The sequence below is a fragment of the Chanodichthys erythropterus genome, chromosome 10 (genome assembly GCF_024489055.1).
Source record: "Chanodichthys erythropterus isolate Z2021 chromosome 10, ASM2448905v1, whole genome shotgun sequence".
NCBI classification, from domain to species: Eukaryota; Metazoa; Chordata; class Actinopteri; order Cypriniformes; family Xenocyprididae; genus Chanodichthys; species Chanodichthys erythropterus.
The window spans coordinates 60,480,970-60,505,060 of record NC_090230.1 but is presented as its reverse complement, the minus strand read 5'-3'; the positions used below and the strand labels follow the sequence as shown (position 1 = coordinate 60,505,060).

Genomic DNA, 24,091 nt, shown 5'->3' with positions numbered 1-24,091 from the left:
ACCATTTAGAGCTTTATAAGGAAGTAGCAAGATTTTAAAATCTATAATGTTTAATAGGGAGCCAATGTAATGTTGACAGAACTGGGCTAATATGGTCATACTTTCTGGTTCTAGTAAGAACTCTAGCTGCCGCATTTTGGACCAACTGTAGTGAGTAGAGCGTTACTGTAATCTAGTCTTGAGGTCATGAATGCATGAACCAACTGTTCCGCATTTGTCATTGACACAATGACAGTATGAAGCACACGAAGTGTAGAGACGGGTACATATCCCGTGACGCAGCAGCACTCCCCACTGCATTTCGGCGTGAAGATTTAGCAAACCGAGCAAGTAAGGAATCTGAATTGATAATTAAGTTCAATGTAGCTTATAGTCAAAGAGGAAATGCCTTTCACCAAATTTAAATCGCAAATTATTCTTTTGAAGAAGAACGGGGTGGCCATTAATCCAACATATGCTAACCACAAATCATGTGCTAAATTTATTGGAGTAATCTCAGACACTCTCAAGCAAAAGACCTGTGCCAAAGTTTCTTTTTTTGTATCTTTAATACAGAAAAGTCAATAGCTACTGAAAATCTTATTATTTTATGGATTATATTTATTTTATTTTTCCTTAAGAGTTCCGGAGTCTGCCCATCTGTGCCAACCATAGCATGTTGAAATCCAAAAGAAATTAATTTTGCACTTTGTGTACTGTGTGTTTATTTTTTTATTTTTTATTGCAGTAAATCTATCCCAACCAATGTTAAAGAAAACAATAAGGCATGTGGTTTAAAAGATGGCAAGTAAAATAAAAAGCACATCTGTATGCAATAGTTTCATTATTGTTCATTATCAAGAGTGGCTTACTATAAATAATTTGTGCGACCAAATCATGTTTTGTGCCAGTAACTGAAAGTTAGTAGCACAAGTGCCACCAGTGGAAAAGGTTAGTGCAGTTCCCTGCTTTTCAGGACTTAAGCAGCATGATTGCGTTGGGATATCAACATTAACATGCTGAATGCGCTGCATATCAGTGTCTAGTTTCATGTTCAAATGCAATGCCTGATTATTTGAGACGTAATATTGCTCTTAGATGTTTCTTTAAAAAAAAAAAAAGTATTGATGTTTATAATAATGCAGCAGTGCTTTTTTCCGTCATATATGTTCAGTGGCATAGGCCAATTCGTATGGCTTTGAAAACGTGCAGGTGATTTATGTAATCACTTAATGTAATAAATACAGCACATCTGCCATAAACATAGCAATATAATGTTAACTTTATAAAAATCTATAGTAAATTCAGTGTGTTTGGCGTGCTGTCATGAAAACGCATAACGGCGGGAGTGCTCTCTCTCATTCTCTGTATAGCACGCAACTTACTGGCATTTGCATCCTTTTTGTGCAGATACCAGTTGTAATGTTACGTCTGTTGTGCATCCAAGTTATCTGATTAATATCATAGGATGTGTCATAGAATGGGCTTCAGTTTATTGGCATAAAGTCACTTTTCCCCTAAGGCAGCTATTCCTTTTTAGATGCTTCTTAAACCCAAAAATGAAAATTATGTCATTAATGACTCGCCCTCATGTCATTCCAAACCCGTAGGACCTCCGTTCATCTTCGGAACACAATTTAAGATATTTTAGATTTAGTCCGAGAGCTTTCTGTCCCTCCATTGAAAATATATGTACGGTATACGGTCCATGTCCAGAAAGGTAATAAAAACATCATCAAAGTAGTCCATGTGACATCAGAGGGTCAGTTAAAATTTAAAGCATCAAATACATTTTGGTCCAAAAATAACACAAACTACAACTTTATTCAGCATTGTATTCTCTTCCGGGTCTGTTGTCAATCCGCGTTCACGACTGCATTACCAACGCCGACAGATGAATCTGTTCAATGGAATCTGTTCAATGGAATCTGTTCAATGGAATCTGTTCAATGGAATCTGTTCAATGGAATCGGTTCAATGGAATCGGTTCAATGGAATCGGTTCAATGGAATCGGTTCAATGGAATCGGTTCAATTGAAAGGATTCTGGAAGAGAATACAATGCTGAATAAAGTCGTAGTTTTTATTTTTGGACCAAAATGTATTTTCGATGCTTCAAAAAATTCTAACTAACCCACTCATTAATGACATAATTTTCATTTTTGGGTGAACTAACTCTTTAACTAATAACATTGCTGCATCATAATCTAAGTGTTCTAATCACGTGTTCATGTTTTCATAGACAAGTTTTCAGGTCACATTTTTTATTTTTAACATTTATTTTCATAAGTCTTCCGAAATTTTCATTATCTCCATCATGACCATGCCCCGCCCCCCGTGCACACCCCGTCCCTAGAGTACTCGATTACTCGTTTTTAAGAACCTGTCTGATCAAAATGAAAAATTGTCAAATGCCCATCCCTAATGATTACTTAATGACAGGAATTTCATTTTTGGGTGAACTAACCCTTTAAAGCTACAAGTTATTCAGTGAAGAGCAAATAGTGATTTTTCTCCTTGTCTTTTGTTGTTTGCTCAAGATGACAAGCGGCAGCAGGTTTATTAGGCTGTCACCTTAAGACCTCACGCTCGGATCTAGTAAACAGACACCATCCAGTTTTCTCCCAACGGTTTACGTTCACTTAAGATATAATCAACTGTAAAGCTTGTGTGTATTTGACAGTTTAAGTGCAATAATTGAGATGGGTTTACCTTTATATCTCTTACTAGCTGGCCTCTGTTACACATGCAATGCGAGAGTGGATGGCTGTGTATCACAGCTGATGCACTACAAAATAATGCTTTATGAAAAATAAAGCGCAGATGAACAAACGACAAGGAAGCTCAAAAAAAATTAACGTACAGTTCACAATAGTAAATACAAACAAGAGTTTGTTGTTAGTAGCCAATAGCACAGCAGCTCCAGACAATCAATGACACTCAAACCCAGTTTTACTCACGTGTGAAGCGGAATCAAAGCAGCCTCCTGCTTTCTTAACCCTTGTGCATCCTTATGGACATTTTTGTCCATTTCAGTTTTGTTTTTTGTTATAAGTGTGCCTTTGTTAATGCCAACTACATGAATTTTGGCTCAGGTGTTTATTTTTATTGGAATTTTAATATTTTACCCTCATTTCCTTCAAAAAATCAATTTTACCCTCTGTACAAAAAATACTCACACTTAGGACCTTAAGGACAAAAATCTCCACATTGAAACCCATTAAAACTGCAATTTTTTAACCCAGGGCCATTTGACTATAAAATTATACAATATTTGCAAATAGGCATTCATTCTATCGGCAAGGCTTCAAATTTTACATTTTTACAATTTTTTACTAGATTGTGCCATATTTTCAAATTTGGCATATAAAAGAAATACTCGCTTTATTTGAGTTTTCTGCTTATGCATATTATAGTCTATGATAAAGTCAATTTGAAAAATAATGCAGCTATAATTGTGTGGGTATACTGGTAAGGATGTCAGAGTGTAGTTTGCATGTGTTTATTGAAAATTTAATTTGTGTAATTAGTTTGAAAGAAATTATATCATACTGGCAATCAAAAATCCCACTCCATGTATGAGTCACACCCTTGGCAGGGTCATAGGGCCATGTGAAAACTATGACAAAGGTCAAAGAAGGCTTTAAGGTTGTTCTTTTTGACCAAACACGCATCTTAACCCTTACTTGCACTTTTTCACTTGTTATTGTTTTTGTACGGAGATAAGTTACGCTTGAATTTGAAGTAGATGTTCAGAAGCCCCTAAACACATTATTTTAGTTTTCACCACAAGAAAATACTGATTTTTTAGTCTGGTAGATTTTATACAAAGTTTGAGTTCACACAGGTATCCTCACACCCAAACCTATAAATATGTGGTGCTTGAGGGGTTGATCATTTCATTGTTTGAAGAGACGTTACTCAGCAGAGGAAGCTCTGAAACTAGTGCTGCCCACTGACACTGAGCACACAGGTGCATTAGAAGCCGAGGATGTAAAGAAACCGATTTGTAAAGTGTTAAAATTCTGAAAATGAATAAATATTTGGTATCTATGGATAGAACAGATGCTGGTTAAAAAATTGACATCAGTGAAAGTGGAAAAAATATTAATATATAATATTTTTAGGACAGTTTTTTGGCATGGACATTTTTGTCCATTATTGACCGAAGTGTTATTTTTTGTAAAAAATCGGACACTACATAAAAAATATAAATGCCTCAAAATTAATGTTGTTGTTCTTCATTGACCCACCCAAGAATCTAATAAGCAAAGAAAAAAAATTCTGCTTAGCATTTAGTTTATGAAAATTAACTATTTTTAATTTTTTCATAAAAAAAAACACCTATGGCATTATGTAAACAAACCAGCATTTAAAGGGTTAAAGTTCTTAAAATTAATGAATATTTGGTATCTATGGATGGAACAGATGCTGGTTAAAAAATTGACATCAGTGAAAGTGGAAAAAATATTAATACATCATATTTCTATGACAGTTTTTTTGGCATGGACATTTTTGTCCATTTTTAACCTAAGTGTAACTTTGTTTTTTGTTTTTTAATGCACAAGGGCTAATATTAACGTGGGTCCTGAAGATATTGCCCAGTCATAACCCTTCATTCCACAGATATTCTTCTGAGCTTTTCTCTTTTGTATAGTCTCATCTCTCATCTTCTTCATTCTTTCTTCAAATCTCCCTCTTGCTCGTTCTCTCTGCTCCGTCATACGCCCCAATGCTATTGTTTGCTGGTGTTAGACTAACTTCCAAACAGTTTTTTTTTTTTTTTTTTTTAACAAAATATCTCCTTGAACGTACTTCCGGTTTCCGCATTCTTCAAAACGCTTATGCTGTATGTCCCTGTTCTACTTATGAAAAAAACTAAACTGGCGCCATGTTCATTCCGTAAGTTGAAGTAAGAATACCTGCAGACATGCAGTTTCATTTTTATCACAGGGAAAAGAGTGTAATCAGTTATTTTCATCTAACATCCCTAAACAGAATATCGCGCAGTGAAGTGCTTTAAACTGTAGCTGATATTTGTGTGATTGTTGACAGGAAATCAAGGAGACACGGCGCAGACATGAGACGCGCCTAGTGGAGGTAGACTCAGGCCGTCAGATGGAGTACGAGTTTAAACTGGCTCAGGCGCTTGCTGACATGAGGCAACAACATGACGACCAGATCAAACTCTACAAGGAGGAGATGGAGCAGACATATGTGGCCAAGGTGATTGCACACATTTTACAATAGCACATCCAAACAGATGTCTTGTGACATTTCTGCTGCATGTGTGAAGAAGTGTTTCCTGAAGTTTTTGACTTCCTCCGAAAGCTTATTTAGTTCCTCTTTGCATTTCTCTAAAATTTCTGAGTGTGTTTCAGCTGGAGAACGTCCGTCTGTCATCAGAGATGAACAGCTCTTCAGCCAGTATGGCCCGCGAGGAGCTGCGGGAGTCCACTCTGAGAGTTGAGAGTCTAGCCGCTCAACTCGCAAACCTGCAGAAAGAGGTATACGTCTTACAGGAGTACACCAGCTGACAAGTTTCATCTTTTATATATTGAGGCACTTTCCCACACTATTAGAGAAGTCAAGTTCCTCCTTGTTGGTGCTCCTCATTATACCTTGTTCACTTGTTATAGTGCTTGTTCATTCTTGATCAGCTCTAAACTTTCATTTAATCCTGTCTGACCTTCTTCAGGAAGTGAAATTTTTGACTAACGAGACATTCGCACTGTTACTCTAGCTTTACTTAAGATCTTGTTACAGAGTTTGCATGCATGCTGTGCTGTAGAAGTGAAACTGAACATGATTTAGTCTTTGGATATATTATAGTTAGGGCTGTAACAACTAATTGATCAAATTGATTATAATTGATAATGACAATAATAAACAACTTGATTTATCACGTCTGTGCATCATAACCATCTGCCATTTCTGTGGACAAATGCATATGGAAATGAATGTTGGTTACCAGTTTTGATTTTCAAAAAATACACGGTCAATGTGAACAAACTGTTTGATTTCCAGTAGGGATGTAACAATATCAAAATCTCACGATACGTTAATACCTCAATATAAAGTCCACGATACAATATTGCGATTTTATTAAAAATAAATAAAAAAAAAAATACACATGAAGACTTGGAAAAAAGTGCCTTAAATGTTAAACAATGATTGAACATTACAATGATGTACAAATTAACAATGTCCTCTTTTCTTTATACTCTAATCATAACTGTTGCTTAGAGGTATGAGGTATAGTATGAGGGGAGTTAAATGACCTAAAAATTATCAAATAAAATAATTGCACCAGCTGGACCTTGACAAAGGTAACATCTTATTTTTTTTCTAACATTCTCAAGAGTTGTATTTGTTAACATTTGTTAATGCACTGTGAAGTAAAATGAACAAATCTCGCCTCTCGCCATCTCTTGTTTGAAACCTGAAATTGCAGTCATATGCGGAACAGTTATCTGTACGTGCGTTGTGCATCGGCACAGCTCGTCCGTGCAGATGAATCTAATACTTGCCGTCAGTCACCACACCGGTGTGGATACTGTACTTCAGAATCACAGATTCTACGTCCTTGAAAGTATGACCAATATAAGAAATTTCACTGGAAAATATCATCTGAACAAGTAACATGTCTGCCACTTTTGTTCTGACCAACTGAGGAAAAAGGCATTAGGCCTACAATAAATTGCGCTGCCAATGATGATTTAAATCTAATGATCGTTTAGCTTGGATCCTGCTAAACCGTGCAAATTATTATTACTGTTATACTTTGTTCTCAAATCGTTAATGTTAACAACATCAGCATCCGCATTACTATAGCCCTATTCGGACGGGATTAGTTTTACATGGGGAGGTGGGGGTACAGTAATCATTACCAGAGCTTCTCAGTGATTTTAGTCCTGTCCGAATGTGCAATCTCTGTAATCATTATGGACAATGTCAGTAAAAATTACGGCAACTTTTACCTTCTGTAAAAAGGTCCGGAAAAATTATCAGGTAATACTAATCCAGTTCGAATAGACACGCTGTAAATATGTATGGTAAAATTCCATCATTTCCTGTTTAAAAGTACTTTTCTGTGCATTTTTCAAGCATGGAAGCACTTGAATAAACATTCGTTTGTGTTGTAGGTGGTGGGACAGATCTGTGGCAAACCTCGTATTTTCTACATACCATTCAGAGCAAAAAGATCGAAGCACTTGTCAGAGGCACAAAACTAATTTTATCTTTAGCTAAGTTACCATCATAATCCAATCAGAATTAATAAGTCATTTGACCAGACCTAACCGTTACATATATAATCTAAATATATAAACTATATATTTGCACCAGGTTTGCGCACATGGTATCAAAGCATTGTACCCACATGACGACAGGGAGGTGACTGCGGTGCGTAAATCGAGTTACCCCTCCCACTTCTGCTAGTTTTACTGACATGACTTGTTCTGTGAGAATTGGCCAATTAATATTACAGACATCCTGAGGTAAAATTGCATTACTCCACCTCCCCATGTAAAACTAATCCCGTCCGAATAGGGCTTATGACCGCGTATATTAGCGTTACCTGTAGCATTATCCGCTACCAGCAGCGTCCTCACGTAATAAAACAGATTAGCCTGGACTCCTTCCTTTCTGTTTACGGACGTGATGCAATGACACACAGAGGAACTGCTGCATGCTCAAATTTCCCGCGGAAATCCACAATGTCGCTCTTATTATAAAACATTATTACAAGCTTACCGTTGTGAATCGAGTGAAGATAATGAGACGGTTTTGAACACTGGCTGGTTATGTACTTGCTCAAATTGATTTTGGATAATTTAACCAAAAGTTACGGACTGCAGCTTTAACTAACATTTACAAAGATTAACAAATACAGTAACAAATCTAATACATTAACAAATTAACGTTATTGTAAACGGTTACAAAAAATTCAACACACATAAGATGCTTGAACGCACATGTAAGATCCACACAAGTGAAGCAATATTTTAAGTTTGATTCATAGACTTCATTTGTTTTTAAAAGAAATTCAGTGATATACATTTTTAACAGTAATTTGTTGTACCTAGTGCGTTCTCTCTCTCTCTCTCTCTCTCTCTCTCTCTCTCTCTCTCTCTCTCTCTCTCTCTCTCACTCACTCACTCACTCACTCACTCACTCACTCACTCACTCACTCACTCACTCACTCACTCACTCACTCACTCAAATGAGCTTTATTAGCACGACTGTGAATCACAGTGTTGCCAAAGCATTAACATATTATACATAAATAATAAACAAACAAAACCTATATGTATACATGTTACATGCAGCAATGCAAACAAATCCATCTTAGTAAATTAATAAATTAAGCAGGTCTCTAGAGTTATCTATCTCTAATTTTGTGAATGGCTAACACATATTTTGCAGCCAGTGTAGCTGTGTTATCATCTTCACCAAGCATGACGGGCATTTTCTCAGTATCACTAAGTTCAATGAATGATGGAATTAGTGTTCCAAGTATGGAGAGAAATGTTTCTCTTGCATTGCGATATTTAGGACAGATGAGTAGGAAGTGTTTCTCATCCTCTATTTGCTGTAGATCACAGTGTCTACAGATCCTCTGCTCTCTCGCTGTCCATGTTTGTCTGTCTTCCTCTCTATTTCTAGATTATGGTCACTTAATCTGTATTTGGAGAGGATTTGTCTTTCTTTAAATTGTTTGATTATTAAATTGTCAATTTAGTGGTTCTATTTAGGGTGAGTAACATTTGGAGTTTATTTTGGATCTCAAAATGTGCTTTTTAGTGATTCATCATGAGTATCTTTTAGATTTGTCAATTTCTTTAATAGTATTAGGGTTGTAGCTGTGGTCAATTGGGAATTGAGTTTCATCGACAGGTTGAAGAGCGAGTGTGTTTAGAGGATGAGATTCTGCTGAGATTTCATTGGCGAGGAGGGCTTTATATTGGACTGAATCAGGATCAGACTGATGGAGGTGATGCCAGAACTGAACACATCTCTTCTGGATCTCAATGTTCAGTGGGTTCAAACCTAATTCAGCCCTACAGGCGTCGTTGGATTTGCTTCTGTGAACCCCTAAAATGTTTTTGCTAATTTCCAATTGTAGTTTTTCTACTGAAGTTTTATCCCAATTTCTAAAAATTTGTACTGGTCCCCAAATTTCACATCCATATAAAAGAATTGGTTTAATTATTGAATTGTGTAATTTTATCCAAGTTTTAATGGGTAATTTTAAGTGACCGCATCGTGACTTTATAGCATAAAAAGCCCTCCGAGCCTTTTCACTGTGTTTTGACAGCCAGACCAAAGCTTCCCGAAGCGCTGATGTCGATGCCCAGATAACTGTAGCTGGTGCTATGCTGTAGGACCTGGCCTTTATAAGTGAACTGGTGTTTGTTTGCCTGAGATCTGGGGCCTGAAGTATAAACGTTGCATACGCACAAAATGGGCATAGGAATATGCATACGCATTTTTCCACGCACATATCGGGATTTATAAAAAATAAACTTGGCGTAAATAAGTGCGCACCGTAAGGATGCTCTTGACCGTGTGTACGCACTCTTTTAGAAGAGTATGTGTTTTGGCGACACCAACTGGCCCAAATAGGATAATTTAGAAGTTTTTCATTTTAAATAGTTATTGCTATTACATCACCCAATAAATCAAATTGCATCAACCTGAATTATCATTATCAGCATTAACCCAGGTGCAAATACTTTGAATTTACAAATATTTTTATTTTTTTTATTTATTTATTTTTTTTAATGAATGGGCTATAAAAAGGTATGTGCGTATATAACATATCATCATAATGGATGCCCCCCCCCCCCAGGGGAGACAAAAGTGATATGAATTGAGATAGTTCGATCACTTTTCCAGTGACACGCTGTTTTATGACAGCGAGGAGCGCTGGAAGCACAATAATTCCTCTTTAAACTAAACTGCAGATGTTATGACAAAAATATTTTTTCGAGAATGACGATCAGTGATGCACACTTAACTTAGATATTATGGAAGACACTGCTGGATTCGGTGGTCAAACGGTCCGTTGTCCAGTTTGAATAGGTCCAATAATATCTTACTGTACAACTACAGCTGCAGGAGGTGTTGATGTCGTGTGAAGGGTCTTCAAATAATTACTATTTGAAGGATATAATTTGAGGAAAACGGTAAGATTTGCATGTTTTCTTTTTAAAATACTTTGTCAGTGACGCGCCGAGACAGACAATTGTATTTACACTGCAATAAATAAGTGCCTATAAATAATAGCCTATAAACTTCCTAAAAGAGATTTTCACCTTATCAGCAAAACTGCATAAATTTGATTTGAATTGTTTAAAACTCAAAAAAAATTCAAATACTATCTGGCCAGTGGAAATGAATGAATCAGCTCTATTCTAAAACCTTTATCTGAAGTATTTTATACAATTTTGTTTTTTTGGATATTTTGATATATTTATTCTAAAACAAAGAGGATATTGGATTATCTTTATCAACATAATGTGTGGCACAAATTGCATTTATAGTCCATATCTAATATTTTCCAATGTCTTGTATCTTTGACTGTTAACCGTGGATGTCATGTGGATGGGAACATGTATGGAAATGAGATGCAGATGAGGTTATGCATAGTAAAACTAGGCGTCGTAAACTCCATATATGGTGATTTCGGTGAGGAGACGGGGTGGAGATATACGTCGCACACTCTTCCACAGACTGGGATTTATAAAAGGATTTGTGTGCAGGTTCTGGCGTACGCATGGTTTTATAAATCAGATTTTTTTTGTGCGTACGCAGAATCTAGCTTTTGCGCGTACGTACACTTTTAGGATGAAATCTATGCAAAGTTTTATAAATGAGGCCCCTGGCCTTTTTCTGGAACACCATTACTCTGGTTTTGTCCAGATTGACTGTCAGGGCCCACTCATGACAGTACTGTTCCAGCAGAGACAGGCTTTGCTGGAGACCCTCAGGTGTGCGGGACAGCAGGACCAGATCATCTGCGTACAGCAAACATCTGACCTCTGTGTGGTGTAGAGTGAGGCCGGGGACGGTAGAACGCTCTAGCACTGATGCCAGATCATTTATGTAGATGTTGAATAGAGTCGGACTCAGACTGCATCCCTGCCTCACTCCACGTCCCTGCTGGAAAAACGCAGAATTTATTTTTACTGCACATTTACTGTCGGTGGGATTGTATAGTGTCAAAAGTTTTCCCACCAATGCCAATTTGTAGGAGTTTGTACAGTAAACCGTCATGCCAAATTGAGTCGAATGCTTTTTTTAAATCTACAAAACATGCAAATATTCTTTGTTTGTCCTTGATGTTTTTGTTAATTAGTGTGTGAAGAGAATAGATGTCGGATGGATCTGCTGTATTTTATCATAGAACACTGTCCGTATGTCCGTGTCTTGGAGCAATCTGTCAGGAAGTGCAGTTCTGTTTCCATCTGATTCAGATCACCGTGTGAACACAATCTCTGTTCCGGGGGCAGCCATGTTTTTCTGTGTCTGCCCGTCTCTATCATCAGCTTGTGTCCGCTGAGTCTGTATATGGTCAACGTGCTTCTGAGTTTCTTATCTGACACTGTGTACAGATACTCTGCCATACTGTACTCTCTCTTTAGTGCTGAATAGCATTGCATTTTACTCTGTTGTTGTGTTTGGGTTTGCCAATGAGTGATGTAATTCTGTTTGATTTGTGCAGTAATCTGATTGATTCTGATGTTGTGGTTCAGAGTATCAGTAGATGTTTGTGAAACATCCAGACTGAAGTTCTGGATCAGCTGAGGGAAGGGGTTGCTTTCTTTGTTCATCTCTTGGTATTGCAGGGCTTTATAATGATATGATTGGGGGTCACTTGGTTTCAGATGTTTCCAGAATTTAATTGCCTTTTTTTGTATCTTAATGATTAGAGGGTATTTGCCTAATTCTGCTCTGCATGCATTATTTGTTGTATGCCGGTGCACATGTAATATGGTTTTACAGAGTTCTGCATGCAGAGTCTCAATTGGATGTTTTTCCCATTTGGTGAGATCTTGATTTGAATTTGTCAGTGGACCCCATACCTCACTGCCATAAAGTGCAATGGGCTCAATTAATGATTCTATTTTCAGCCAAATTCTAATAGGGATTTGTATAGGACATTGACGTTTTATGGTGTAGAAGGCCCTGCGTGCTTTGTCTCTCAGTTCTGTCACAGCATTCTTAACGTTTCCTGTGGAAGTGATTTTCTAACCCAGGTAGTTGTAGTGTGATGTGTGTTATCTGGTTAGTGCCTAATGTAAATGTGTGTTGTGTTCCCTGGGATCTGGATCTTTTCTGAAACACCATAATTTTGGTTTTATTCAGGTTGACCGTCAGGGCCCAGGTCTGGCAGTATTGCTGTAGCAGGTCCAGGTTCTGCTGTAAACCGTGTTGAGTGGGAGACAGCAGAACCAGATCATCTGCATACAGCAGGCATCTGATCTGTGAGTTGTGTAGGGTGAGGCCAGGGGCTGCAGATCGCTCCAGACTGCTCGCCAGTTCATTGATGCAGATGTTAAATAATGTTGGGCTTAAGCAGCAGCCCTGTCTCACTCCACGCTCCTGGGAAAGATACCTTGTACGTTTAGTGCTGATTTTTACACCACATTTACTTTGAGTGTACATTGATTTGATAAGGTCATAGGTTTTACCTCCTATGCCACTTTTAATAATTTTGTAAAATAGTCCTTGGTGCCAAATTGAGTCAAAAGCTTGTTTGAAGTCGATAAAGCATGCATATATTTTACCTTTATCTTGGTCAACATGCTTTTCCAATTAGAGTATGTAACATAGATGTGATCAGATGTACGGTAATTTGGTAAAAATCCGGTTTGACTTGTGATCAGTATATTGTGTGTGGTGATGAAGTCTAATAGTCGAGCATTTATTATGCTACACAATAACTTTCCCATGTTGCTGCTTACACAGATGCCTCTGTAGTTGTTATGATCACATTTATCTCGGTTTTTAAAGATTGGTGTTATCAAGCCTTGATTCCAGATGTCAGGGAAGTAACCTACACTCAGAACCACTTTGAATAGTTTAAGAATGGCCAATTGGAATTTACTGCTTGTGTTTTATCATTTAATTTAATATCCCATCAGGTCCAGATGCTTTTTTGTGTTGGAGTTTTTTAGTTCTTTATCAGTTATTGGGAAATCTAATGGGTTTTGGTTATTTTTGATTGTTTATTAAACAATCAACCAATTGAAAAAAATAGAATTAAGTACAAACACACACACACTGTGAGCAAATTCAAACAATGTTTGGAAATTACTTTCCTATATTTCTCCTTTTTGGATTGCCAGGTTTTGTTTTTTTTTTTTGTTTGTTTGATCCAATTTTCCCAAAACTGGTTTGTGTTCACAGACTTCTTGATTTATTGTCAGTTGTTTTTGGGTGTATTGGGATTTTTTTTTTTTTTGGTGTCACTGTAAAGAAGGCGGATCTCTACATTATTTGGATCTTTGTGTTTCTGATTTGACAATGTTCTCCGTTTTTTGCGAATAGTTTGGCAGTCCTGATCTGATTTGATGGTCCTGGTTTGGCAGTCCTGATTTGGCTGCTAAGTGCTTTCTGATATTCTTCAGCGCTGTTTTTTTTTTTTTTTTCAAAGATTAATTATCATGCACCTCACTCACTCACTCACTCACAATTTTGCTATTGTGATACCATGATATTGATGATACTGTTACATCCATAGTTTCTAGCATTCTTCAAAATATCATGCGTTCCACAGAAGAAAGTAAGTCACAAGGTTGAGTGGATAACAGATTTTTCATTTTGGGTGGACTATCCCTTTAAGTAATAAATTCCTATTCGATGTGCAATTAGATTTGATTACCTTGCTTGTTTTTCTTGCCCTTTTAACAGGCACGTGCTTGGCAGGATCAGATCAGTGAACTGGAAGCGGCTCTGAGCCGTGAGAAAGATTTGAGCCGCAGGTTACTGGCAGAGAAGGAGCGAGAGATTGCTGAGATCAGAGCCAAGATGCAGCAGCAGCTGGATGAGTATGAGCAACTGCTGGATGTCAAACTGGCACTAGACATGGAGATCAACGCTTACAGGAAGCTGCTGGAAGGAGAGGAGGAAAGGTGACATACGCCAACACTGTTCATGCAAGAAGAGGTTTTGGCTTTTGACCAAGTGTTTTGGGGTTTCATGACCCTTTTAATAATCCTCTCTGTTGCCCTTCAAAATGTTTGATGTAAACAGATATGTATAGGCTGCACATCATTGAAAACACTAAAGGTACTCGTTAATGTTATTCATAAGTGAAAGTTATTTTTGCATTTTTCAGACCGATTTCTGTTTTCCAGTTTGAAAAGCTGAGTCGGAGCAATGTCACAAAATCTGACGTAATCGTGTACTTTTGGCCCAAGTAAGGGCATGGTCGAATATGCTGATGAAGACCGTTTCAAGCAATTCTCGACATATATTCATGACATAAAGCTAATTTAATCAAATCACTGCGCTGTAGTATGCATATGATTATAACTGCAGTATTATGCGTGAGGAAGTATCACTTTTCTCGCCTCTGTCTCTTGTCAGAGACACATCGTTGGTGTTCGTTTCCTCAGTGCTACAACACAATGTGTTTTCCTGAGACGCGACCAGAGCAGAGGTTTGTGTCCATGTGGATTGTTTTGCTGTGATTTACCTGCACAAATGGAAAATGTTTGCGTGAGATGTCACAAGTGTGGCTCATTCATCCTCTGCCTGCTCTAGCTGCTTTCAAACACACGAGCCATATGTAGGCTATTTTTCCTTCAGCACAGTAAGCACGTGGTGTTTGTATTTTGCTCGCAATGCAGTCAGAGCTGGAGTTTGAATACAAACACATGAAAAAATACGATTATGATATACATGTGGAACGCGCATATCTGTTTCAGCCCGGAGCTTTGCGTTGTTTAACACCAGCCACGTGGCACATAGCTCATACAGAATAAAGTATCTGTGTTTAAAGTTTTTATTTGACGCATTCTCCTGCACCAAACATTAACCAGCACGGTGTAGTTATGCGCACACATTTCATCTAGTCGTCTTCAAATGAATTATATGTGCAAACTGGACACTGATACAGTGGTGTAGCCTATCTAAAGGCGACAACACCATTATTCTAATAGACAAGACTTATTTTGAGACCGCAGTGCTCGTAAACATAATCAAAGTATTATTAGCCCTATTAAATATTCTTTCGCATTTCTCCCTTGTGCTTGGGAGTTTGTCATTTTCTCCATGCTTATATTTTAATATTCATTATTCTGTATAATGAGTGTGTTCTATGTCTGTGCTTCATTGGTTGTTCTTTCCCCTCTACACTCCCACTTTTCCAGAGCTTTACACGCCCATTTTACATTACACAATGTTAGATTTTGCTGTATTTGGCCGTGCAGTCGTTTGGGTGGCTCGCCAATGTATTAGATTTCTCTAATACATAAAATAAGTAAGCTTTACCAGAGTTCTTGTGGGGAGAAGAATTTATTGAAGGTAGTGTAGCACAGTTCTTCAGCAGTGATGTTAGCGTGTCAGCCTTCAAAACATCTTAACCCAAAGTTCTGTCTGTGGGACAGAACTTTATACATGAAGACAAAAGGGTTACAAACAATAGAACACTGTTAGGACCTCCTACAGGAGATCGATCTACCCTGTGATCTGCTCTGAGCAATGCTGTTTCTTTGTCATTCACACCCATCAGTTTCTGTGGGCCATACGTCTGTATGGGCCATTTGGTTCACACCTTTACAAACACAGAGTTGATTGCATCTGAGGCACAGTCACAATGTAAATGCATCTAACTAAAGATAATGAAAATACACAATCTTTCAATCCCTCCTCTGATCATTTTTGATCATAAAACAAACTTCCATAAATCATGTATACAGCATGCTGCATACAGGTTTCATTACTTAATGTAATGACAGAATAAGTGTTTATGATGAAGACTGCATCCTCCTGAATGCTTGAGCCTTTCTTATTTTGACATTGTGGTCTTGAAGTGGCGGATAGTGTTGTTTTCTGTGGACATTCAGGCACGTTCAGCTAGGTGGCCAGTGCAGTGCGGCCTAGGCGTTGGTCGTCTTTGGTCATCATCTGGAGTGCTGAAACACCTGCAATCACACAAAAGAGAAAAGGGAAACGTATCTTGCCAAGGAAAATATTTTAATCAAATAACACTTAACTGCTTCTAAAACTGTCCCCATTTAATATTGGCAGGACACTACTGTGTTTATCAGTGGATGTATGTTTATGTCTTCGTCCTCAGGCGACAAGCTAGAGCCTAAACCCTAGTCCCGCCATTTCTGGACTCTGATAAACACTACTGCCATCTATCCCTCATCTCTAGGTAGATGTTTCAAATCCCACTGGCTCACGTCAACCACTTTTCTTTTCTTTGCACCTTAACTGCTCCATCAGCTACCAAGAGATCCTGATGTGGGCTTTTCCACCTGGATTCTCGCCATGGCCTCTGAGTTTTTTTTAATTGTTACTTTACCATGGCCCCCCTTTGGAGGTGTCAAAACTTTATCCTTGGCATTGTGTACTGCCAGGCTGAGTCTTTCATCAGTTTGGACAAGGCTGTCAGATGTTAGATTTTCATTGGGCATGGGCCGGCCTGTGACATGTCCAAAGAAGCTTATTCCTGTTTTCCTGTGGTCATCCTGACTGCATTGGTTGTCTTCATGCAGTTCAACTCCACTTTCCATCAATGATATTTTTTTCTTCTTTGTGCACTTCATTCTGCATCTGTTTAATGTCTGATTGTCTGTCTTGCACTAGTTGTCTTAATGCCGCTGTATGTGCACCTCTCTCCTTTATGGCTTGTGTAGCAGCACCGTCTACTAGGACATCATCTTTGGCTTCAGTTGTTGAGACTTCTGTGTATGCTTTCACCTTTGGGATGGGGTCTTCATTTGTGTTTTTTGCATAGACATGGAGTACATCAGTTGTTGGATGAGATGTCACTAGTTGGTAGGGATGTGTCACTATTTTCTAATATTCGATTAGTCAATTTAATTATAGAATATCCAATAGGTTGTGCGATTGTAGTCTTAAAAAAAATCCTCATGTTTCCAATGATGACACGTTCATGTAACCAGAGGGAGGCGCGCGCTGCCAATAACGCACCTAAAAAGCTGTTAACAGCAGAACATAGACAAGCGTGGCATATAACACAGACGTTAAAATCAGTGTTCACACGACACACATGCCGTCATTCAGGTTGTTCACAATGATATAACGAGTTTGGTCAGACTAAAATCAATATGGCTTGAGGTAAGCTTGCTGCGATAGTCGGTGTTGCCGGTGTTCAGGAACAACATCGGTATCATAACTTGTCACCGCTCCCGAATTGGCGCTAATTTGAAAGTGAAAGTAAAATCCCCTCAGCCATTCATGGTGCGTGTCCACAAAAAGGTGCCGGACTGGACAAAAGCGAGGCGAACGCCGCAAGCGAGCGACACTGATAGTCCACACTGGCGGAGAGCGAGTGTTTTCAGTTTATTCCTCCGGAAGCTCAACGTAGGAATTAATTGAAAGCGCTTGCTCTGCTTCGCACTGTTATGAATGTCCATTCAGATTTTACTTTCACTTATATTAACGAACATATTAATATGTTTTAGCACATTACAATCATTATATGGCTTGAGTTAAGACAGCATATTCTCCAATGAATTAAACAGTTTATCAATATCATACAGATTGAAAGCATGAATGGTCTCTCTCCCACTGTTTGTGTATTGATGCGTGGGTGCGGGGAGGGGTGCGATTTTCGAAGAATAATCGAATAATTCCCAGCGATTTTCGAATATTATTTTTGCTTGAAATGCCCATCCCTACTAGTTGGTGCTGCAGAGAGAGGTTCTTCAGTTTTCCTGCAGCTCAAAATCTTTCAGCAGAGTCTGCTTTTGCTTGTCTGTCAACTGCTGAAACCTCTTCAACAAGTTGTCCTCATCACTTTGTGTTAAAATCAACTTGCAATCACGAACCCAGTGTCCTCCTTCGTTGCAGTACCTGCATCTTCCTTGAATATGTGAGATACCCAAAAGCAAAAAGTCATGTTCTTCATACCCCATTGTCCTGTTGTTGAATGACAAGGTTTTGGTTTGCAAAGCTCTGAGATTGACTTCCTGTGTTCTTTCAATCTTTGCTGACCATTCAACAATCTGCATGAATGCTGTTCCAATGCTGTCCCAGTCATCATACCTGATTTTAAGGGCTTTAGAAATCTCAGGTTTCAGTCCATTTACAAATGTGGTTTTAAGAGGCATGCTGGTATCTTTACTGAGATCTTCATTGTTGTTCACACCGGCATATTCCAACCAAATTTGTATGAAGCATTCTTCATACTCAGCAACACTTTCTCCTGTCTTCTGCATGCATGAGGTAATTTTAGCCCAATTAACCTCTGCAGGTTTCAGTTCAAACAAGAATGTTCGTACAGCTTCCCATCCAGCCTCAATGTTCGCTTGAGACTCACCAGTCCTTCTTTCAACACTTTCTGTTAATCTGTTTTGGTCATTGTCCCTTAAGTTCACATTAACAATCATCACTCCGTCTAGTGGGTGCAAATTGTAGATTTTCTGCAAACGCTGAAGAATTGCCAGGCTTTCCGTGGTTGTTTGTACACATCTGGCAAATCTTTTGACCATTTGTCAACTTGCTCTGGAGTAGCTGGCTGGTATGTTCTGTGTGGAACATATTTCTTTACCACTTTTGTGACAGTTCGAGTTTGTCGTTCACCATTTTCCTCATACTCCTCCTCATTGTCAATTTCAACTTCAGTCCTTCTGTTTTTGACAATTACAGGAGCAAGCTGTAATGTACCTTAGGTCATTTATTAGCTCAATTTAATTGTTACAGGGAATAAGAATTGAATCAACTGCAAATGATTCACTGTGAATGATTCAGAATTGATATTTAACACTTCGTCAATTATTCGTCCAGCGAAAATTGAGGTTAGAGTATTTTACCAATTCTGGATAAAATATTATTTTGTGGCCAACAGTAACAATATTTTATTATGATTATTATTGTAATCATTATATTTTAAGCAAGAGGTAACTTGATCTTTTAAGTTTATGACAGTAATTTGACAAATCATAAAACAAGGTTTGACTACTTCTAATGATTACAGGAAACTAAGGCTAAACGCACACACACATACACATACACATTCGCGGAGTTGATGAGTTATGAAAAGTCCCAAGTTCAGTGTTAACTTAACTCATAACCTGAGGAAAATCACAAAAGCAGAGCTTTGGCTTGATTCTTTAGGTTTAAAGGAGTTTCACCAGTTTCCAGCAAGAGAGAGAGAAGTTTGCTTGTACCTGCGTTTGCTCTGACAGCTGAGGTAATTGGGTTGTTCCGTGACTCGCGTACAGCGGAATCCCGTTCTGGATTGGCTGTCTTTCAGGTGACGTCTTCTCGGGAAAGCCCTGTAGGTTGCGCGGAAGCTTTGAAGGATGCTGCTGGCTGGTGCAACGCGCTGTTCTGAGCGTCTGGCTTGAGCGGCTCTCTTCTTGGGAAACTTTGGTCCGATATTTCACAGAGGGTTTTGGAGTCTAGATGTGACGGCTGTTGAATGATCAGCGGCGCAGCTCGTGTTTGAAGTCGGGTGTTAGATGGAAAATCAGCCCCAGTCAATCAGTTATCAATGACCCATGCGACTTTTCCGCCGTGGTCAAAGTAGCGGTGCTTCGGCTACCAGGCTTCAACGACTGTGCTTCAGTCCAGCTTCTGACCGATTTCGATCGATTTCTGACTTCCAGCTTCTGACATTAGCTTGTTCGTACAGCATAGTTTTAAAGGAGCAATTCTGGCTCCATCCTTCAGATGCGATCCTCCAATGAGACGTTGCTGCGGAGATTAGACATGCCTCGTCTATTGTCTATTGATCACATCGCGTGATATCTGCAGAACATTCTCCTGTTTTATTAACAACTTTATAAAGTTTCTTAATATTTTCCTGATACTGAATTTCAATGTTTCATTCACACAGATTTACAGAGAATTATAAATTCTGCATTTAGAGCTCAAACACGACACACTTCTTTCACACATATTACTAGACTGACCTAATTAAAACAATGATTATAAGAGAAAGATGCATACAGGAATACAAACATATAATGCATTGAATCCAACATGTCAGTAATCACATCATAGCAAATGTTATTCTGGATATAGTTAATACTTTAAGTAATTGACAGTTGTCCCTTTTGAGGTTCAAGATTGAGCCCTTAAGCATAGTTTAAACTTTGACCGGAGTCACGAGTGACCGGGTCAGGATGGATTGCTCACACAAGGGAGGTATTGATAGGACAGATTCGTCTTTAAATCCATTGATGGGTGTTTTCCTGTTCCGTCCGATAATACAAGAGGGTTTTGTGAGAGAATCAATAGATTTAATGTGATCAGATCCATGTGATGGGTTCTGATTAGTTTATTGCTGATGAGCTAAGAAGTCCTTTAGACAGAGTCCTTTGTTAAGAGAAGTCACGTCATCACTTCTGTTAAGGCTAGGTGTTTCCTGTCAGGAAATGGATCTTTTGGACCAAATGAAGCTTTGTTCAATCATGTTGTTCATTGATAAAGTCATTGGTAAGTTCTGTCGAGCGGGCCCTACAAAGCCTAACCTTCAAGTTGTCCTTTATGATATCATCATGTGTGTTGACATCGCTGTCAGAGTTCACTGTGGAACTTTCTCCAAGCAGATAAAGGTCTTGTTGATCCTCATTCTTCTGGAGATCACTGAATGGATAGAGAAACTCTTGTTCTGCTTTGCTGCTAGATCTTATGGAATGACTTTTTTTTTTCTTTTTTTTCAGAACAGTCTTTTGATTCCAATCGTTTGGAAAGCAAATTTAACAACTTGGTCTTCTCATTTAGTAGTCTTTCTTTGTCTGTCTTTTCATTCTGCAATTGTTCAGCCAGTGCTCGAACCTTTGCTTTCTCTGCTTTGTTCTCACGTAGTAATTTGTCAGTCTCACACTTCTGTAGATGCTTTTGAATTTGTTTAACCAAAATTACAGACAAGCCATCTCTGTTTTGTGTTTGCTCTTGAGCGCTGCATCTTTCCATAAGCCCTTTTAATGTCCGGCAAGGCCCATTGTCCATTCTCCGAGTGCCTAATGTTGTACTTCTGGCAGATGTCACCCTGGCACTTAAGTCCCAGCCTTTTGTCCAAATATTCATTCAGATTTTCCATCATTTGATCAATAGTAACATTTGGAGGTTCTGTTCCATGTCTTTCTGTTGTTGGTCTCAATGCAGGGCCATTACCCTTGTTTCGTGCAGACTCAGCCATGGCAAGTACAGGAGATGTGCCCTCAGAGGTGTGAAACAGAACAAAAGGTGTTAGTGTTAGACTGACCATTTCAGATACACAGACAAATCAAACATGTTTCCAAAATACAAAATTGTGTATTATGGACTCGACTTGTAGTCCTAACAAGTTTTCAATATTACTGTTAAGACAAAACATTCATTTTCCTTGTTTCATTTCTGAAAACTTCTGACTGAAAAGACTTGTTCTATTCTTTTTGAGTCCTAGCTCACAAGACTGAATTTGTCTCTTAGACAATTTACTTTAGATCTTTCCGTATCTTTCATCGGAAGGCTAACCAACTTAGTTCCATGGCTTTATGCCATCATCTTCTAACCCAGTTAGAACATTTATTTCAAAACTAAAATAGTGGCTACTGAATTGGCACCCAGTCAAGAAATTATAATTCTTGCAGCAACATTAGTTCCAAGACATTCTATGGTTTCTACAGTCTCTGGATGAATGGACTAAACTGTTTCTTTAACAAAGAGAAAGGACCAAGCCTTTGCTTCTACAATCTCTTAATGAACGGACCAAATTGTTTCTTAAACAATTCCTACACACTCCAGAGAAAGGACCAAACCGTGTACTATATATCTGTGGCTCCTACAGTCTCATGAGAATGGACTAAACCTCTTCCTTAAATGATTCCTACAGACTCAAGAGAACAGGGCCAAGCTAGAAACCTTATCTATAGCTTCTACAGTCTCAGGAGAATGGACTAAATCATTTAAAAGGTTCCTACAGACTCACAAGAAAGGCCCAAGCCTTGTACTACATATCTATGGCTCCTACAGTCTCATGAGAATGTAAGAATCATTTAAGAAAAAGGTTTAGTCCAGACTTAAGAGAACAGGGCCAAGCTATAAACCTTATTTCTATAGCTTCTACAGTCTCAGAAGAATGAACTAAACATTTAAAAGGTTCCTACAGACTCACAAGAAAGGACCAAGCCTAAAATTCTCAACAGTGCTACACTGTGTGTGACTACACTACAAATTTTACTGGTCTACTTATTATTCCTTTTTTATTTTATTTTCTTTAAGTTCTTTTAAGAGAGCTAAGTTTCACTCACCAAACTAGTATATTTGAGACAGAATCCAGTTGATTCAAATAAATTGTATCCACAGATGCAGTCTGTTGATCTTCAACATAAAAACTGTAGAATCTCCAAGACTTCTGTGTTCACTTCTTGTTGCAGTTGGTGAGTTCTCCTCTTGTCAGCCTCTCCTGGCTGGCTCGCCAAATTGTTAGATTTTGCTGTATTTGGCCGTGCAGTCGTTTGGGTGGCTCGCCAATGTATTAGATTTCTCTAATACATAAAGTAAGCTTGACCAGAGTTCTTGTGGGGAGAAGAATTTATTGAATGTAGTGTAGCACAGTTCATCAGCAGCGATGTTAGCGTGACAGCCTTCAAAACATCTTAACCCAAAGTTCTGTCTGTGGGACAGAACTTTATACATGAAGACAAAAGGGTTACAAACAATAGAACACTGTTAGGACCTCCTACAGGAGATCGATCTGAGGCACAATCACAATGTAAATGTATCTAACTAAAGATAATGAAAATACACATAATCTTTCAACAATATACAGTCAAACCAAAAATTCAGACATTTTTGATATTTCTGAAATATTTTACTAGTGGGTGCAGGACACTATAGTTCATTTATGAAAGTGAAGATGGCAAAATAAACTGACATATTATACCCAAAAATTCTTTGACATGACCATGTTTTGCTTAAATGTAATCTGACATAATTAAGATTCATTTTTTGACACGTTTATCTCTGAGATCTTGTCATATATTAATACCATTTTTTTTTGTAACTATAGTGAATAAACTGTATTAATGAAAATGTTCAATGTGTCTGAATAAACTTTGGTTTGACTGTACATTTCCTTACACACATGCATCTGTTTATCTCTCAGCATAAAACGTTTAAAACAGACTGGTTTGTGGAATAGTGCGAGTTTGCCTAAAGTGTTGTCAAATTTCGATGTATCGATATTGAAATATCTGAAATGATTCCAATACTCCTTTCTGCAGTATTGATAAACCAATACCAGCTGCGCTTTCTTGCTCACCTCTCTGACAGCAAGTTGTCACACCCACTGCCCCTCATTCAGTCATCTCATTCACTCCGGCTAAATAGTGTTGGTGTGACTGGGTCTGAATTTCGGTGTGTAATTCTACTCATTCCCACAGATTTCGGGCATACATCCAAAAGTGTGCAGCCGTGCACACATAACAAACCACCTCTGACATACAAGTTTGAGCTAGCGATTGGTTGAGGTGGTAGATAGGTGATAGTAGCCTGCTCTTGACAGCTGATTTCTGAGAGACGCAAGAGAAACGTGGCTATTTGACTTACAAATGCGCTTGGCTCATTTCATTCATAGTTTACACTTATTTGTCGATGATATCATACAATGTTTAAAACATTTAAATATACATATCAAATGATGTAGCATTTTACAGTAGACCTAGTCTTGAAGAAAGTGCACCCATCTGTTATAAACATGCTCCACACGGCGATGCGTTTGTGTAAGAAAAATATCCATATTTAACGAGTTATAAAGTAAAATGTCTAGCTTTTGCCAGAACACCTTCTGTATGGAAGGCATAGGAGGTAGCGTAAGCGTTTTGAACTTCGAGAGGCGTTACACTTTAAGTTGAATACAGAAGGTGGTCTGGCAGAAGCTAGATATTTTACTTGTTAAATATGGATATTTTTCT

General features: G+C 38.2%; 1 protein-coding gene across 2 annotated transcripts in view; it reads left to right on the top strand.

The window, feature by feature from the left end:
• Positions 1-24,091, top strand: part of lmnb1 (lamin B1) — a 74,925-nt gene that overhangs the window by 36,942 nt on the left and 13,892 nt on the right. For both annotated transcript variants that reach the window (XM_067398457.1, XM_067398458.1), the window contains 3 exons: positions 5,034-5,204; positions 5,360-5,485; positions 13,899-14,119. In XM_067398457.1, the coding sequence (XP_067254558.1) occupies positions 5,034-5,204; positions 5,360-5,485; positions 13,899-14,119 (518 nt within the window). The remainder of the gene's footprint in view (positions 1-5,033; positions 5,205-5,359; positions 5,486-13,898; positions 14,120-24,091) is intronic.